The sequence below is a fragment of the Helianthus annuus genome, chromosome 14 (assembly GCF_002127325.2).
Source record: "Helianthus annuus cultivar XRQ/B chromosome 14, HanXRQr2.0-SUNRISE, whole genome shotgun sequence".
NCBI lineage: Eukaryota > Viridiplantae > Streptophyta > Magnoliopsida > Asterales > Asteraceae > Helianthus > Helianthus annuus.
In genome coordinates this window covers 108,849,970-108,853,284 of record NC_035446.2, presented here as the reverse complement: position 1 = coordinate 108,853,284, position 3,315 = coordinate 108,849,970, and the positions used below count along the sequence as shown (strand labels likewise).

Genomic DNA, 3,315 nt, shown 5'->3' with positions numbered 1-3,315 from the left:
CACACCGCCGCCACCCGGCTCATCGCCCCCATCCTTCCCATGCCTTCTTCAACGGGGCTCTCTCTTCTCTCTCTATCTCTCTGCGCGCGCAACACACACATACATACATACATATAAAGAGGCTCAGGCTCATCCCTTTAGGCTCATCCCCCACACCCGCTGACGTGGATGCCTACGTGGCGGATCGTCCTCAGAAGAGGACTACCCTCCACACCCAATAGTCTTAGAAACAGAAAACAAGTTTAAGAAAAACAAAATTTAAATGCAAACGGTGATCCAGAGTCCCATAATTTATGTTTTTTCCTGAATTTAACTATACATGATAGAAATAAAAAAATAATTTACATCAAAAAAGTAAAATTCCATATAATTTAATCTACTTACTAGTTACTACAGAAGACAAGAGTTACCAAGCTAGAATTACAAAAATAAGGAAAATATAGGTCTACTTACAAGCCGGGCCATCTACTGCGGTCCGATGTCTTTTCCAGGAAATTCACCACTGCCACCGTGTCCAAATGATGGTGTAACGTCAAGATTGCCGCCAATGGAAGTCATCAGCGCCGACAAACCATTGGTTGTTCCACCACCAACAGCCATACCCAACCCGAGAAAATCAAGAGTGGCATGCTTAGGGCCGTATACAGACGGAGTCCCCATCATGAGCTCTTGCAAACCAGACCGCCCATCATAGCCCACCCCGAGCCCAAGCCCAATAGACGCACCAACATCAGCGTCGTCTCGCTCAAGACCGTATCCCCTAAGTAGTGATGCACCGGACGCAGATGCACCCATCTGAGCAGCTTTCTGAAGTAATGCTGTTGCTGACATGGTGGGCTGAGGTGGCGGAGCATACTGCCGGAGATCTTGTCCTGCTGTTCGGAAAATCGAGGTTCCCTGACTGGTTGACAAGCAGAGTGATACGGGTTCTTGAACTGAAGATGGAAGTGTAAGATTGGGTGTCTGTGTGGGTTGACTCATGGTCTGAATAAAATCTTTGAATCCACTTGTTTGAGGTTGTGCTTGAAAACTTTTTGATGCGGTTGATGATGCAAATAAACTAGCAAATACACTGCTACTTGTGCTTCCGGTGTTGGTTGAGCTAGCATTACAGCTTCTGGTCAACCCCGTGACCACTTGTGGCGGGCCGTCCAAAACAGGTATCGAGTCCTGATTCATCTTGGCGATTTCAGGCAAATCTGTAGGAGAGATTATTTGTAATGAAACTCTAAATGAAATAAATCGGTTGACTTGTTATAAAAATATAAACAGATGCAACAAATCTAGCAGCATATGACAAAACTTAACATCAAGACGAAACAGAAAAAACAAAACTCTTCGTTGCTTTCACTAGTTAATGCCTTAAACTATGTTGTATACCTGGAGTTTTTGCAACACACAAAACTGAAGATGTTACGGGCAATGCAGGGGCCGCAGCAGGCTGGGGTGGAGGTGGAGGAAGCGGCAATGGTGTAGGCGGTGAGGGTGGTGATGCTGTTGAGGTTGATTGCGGTGCCGATTCTATAAGTAGAGGGCTTGGTTCTTCATCTTCCTTGGTAGGTTCATCTTCTGGCGGATGTTTAGCAGTCTCCACTGCTAACGCGTCACAAAATGCTCGGTGGGTAATAAAGCTATCCCTCCTTCATATACACAAAACAAATTTTCAATAATCAAACACAAATCTTCATACATGTTTAGGAATGTGTCAATGACGATATCATAAAAAACAACCTCGAAAACAAAGTCCCACAATCACATTTATACTCTCTTGTTCCACATATCTTCAAATGAGCTTTCCAATCCGACTGAACCGCGTATTTCTTCGAGCACTGATCACATTTCCATTTCTTCTCACCATGCTTCCTACAAAAGTGCTTTTTAATCCCCGTAAGATCGCCCAGCGCCCGCTTCGGATCATGGTGAACACACGACGGCTCTGGGCACACATACACTCTTTTCCTAATCTCTTTACTTGTCCTCTGTTTCAACTTCCATGGCAAATTGTGCCCCCTTCTATGCAGTTGCAAGTTCTGATCCCTCTGAAACCCCTTATTACATATTTCACATACAAATCGATTCGTTGCCATTAAAGTCTTCGGCGATAGTGCAATCACCTCTGCATCTGGATCTATTCATTAAAAATTGAAGAAAAAAAAAGACATTTTAATTAATATTAATATAAATTTCAACTTATCAAGCTCTAACCCTAAGATTCTGATGCTAAATTACAATTAAACTATTAAATTCCAGAATAATAATGTTACCTGGCATGCCGGCTAAATTACGCTTCCGTTTCACCGGCTTATCCGGTGGCGGCGCCGTGTGATTACCGGCGGAGGACAAACTAGCATCGCCGGAAACTGTAGAACCGTTAACGGCGGAGGAGTTCTCCAACTCAGTAGTCATGATGACTCAATAATAATAATATTCTAGGGTTTCTATTCAACAAAAAAGGATATTTTCAACGAAATCAAGTACATCAAACACTTTTACCTTTTCTAGGGTTAGCTATAAGCCGTAACAACCTATACTACATATGAATAATCAATCAAACTCAAATCAATCAACAAAATTTGAGCTCAGGTGTTCAGCTGGTTCAGTTTACAGTGAAATCAGTAGCAAATAGTACAAAAACTAGGGTTTCAGACATTTTCCCTAAATATTTGCCCTAAATTATAGCGAAATTGACCGAATTTAGAGATGCAAACAGATCGCTAGAATCCGAAATTGAGGTGGAAATAATTAATAATAATATTGACAACCGAGAAAGAACAAAATTGATGGAAAGATCTTGGAAGAGAGAGTGAGAATCTAGAGAGAGAAAGTGGGGGTTTCGTAATGAAAAATTGAAAAGTCTTCTTCGTTTGATAATAAAATGGATATTTTTGAAAGGAGATAAACCGAAACATTTGGTGGGTTAACTAGGGTTAAGAGTTAACTAGAGATGGGGTTAACTGTGGTTAGATTAGAATATGGTTTTGTGGGTTCAAAAGGTCTTGGCCTTTTCAGTTTTGGACCAACAGAGATTCTACACGTGGTGTGCCTGAAAGGCCAAACATGTTAATTGATTGTTTAAACCTAATTGATGTTTCGGGTTTTAGATTTGTATAATTGATTGAGTTTGGTTATAAATGGTTTGCTTAATTTGGTTAGTGAGTGAAAGATGGTTTCGTTTATTGTCGATTTTGGATGTGTGTTGATTCAAAATAATTATCCTTTTGTTACTTCAGTTTAAAAATAAAATTTTTTGTATCTGAGTTTTTAAGGTTTTATTTTTTGCCATTTTTCATTAAATTAGCAAATTGGGTTAAAATT

General features: G+C 40.6%; 1 protein-coding gene across 1 annotated transcript; it reads right to left on the bottom strand.

Annotated features, from left to right (window-relative positions):
• Nucleotides 1–247: 247 nt before the first annotated feature.
• On the bottom strand, nt 248–2,870 carry LOC110908926 (zinc finger protein GAI-ASSOCIATED FACTOR 1). The gene is made up of 4 exons (XM_022153926.2): nt 2,265–2,870; nt 1,732–2,128; nt 1,381–1,640; nt 248–1,199 (listed from the first exon to the last, which is right to left on the bottom strand). Exons 1-4 carry the CDS (start codon nt 2,404–2,406, stop codon nt 466–468), a joined length of 1,533 nt encoding a protein of 510 aa, XP_022009618.1. The 5' UTR covers nt 2,407–2,870; the 3' UTR covers nt 248–465.
• Nucleotides 2,871–3,315: the final 445 nt, after the last annotated feature.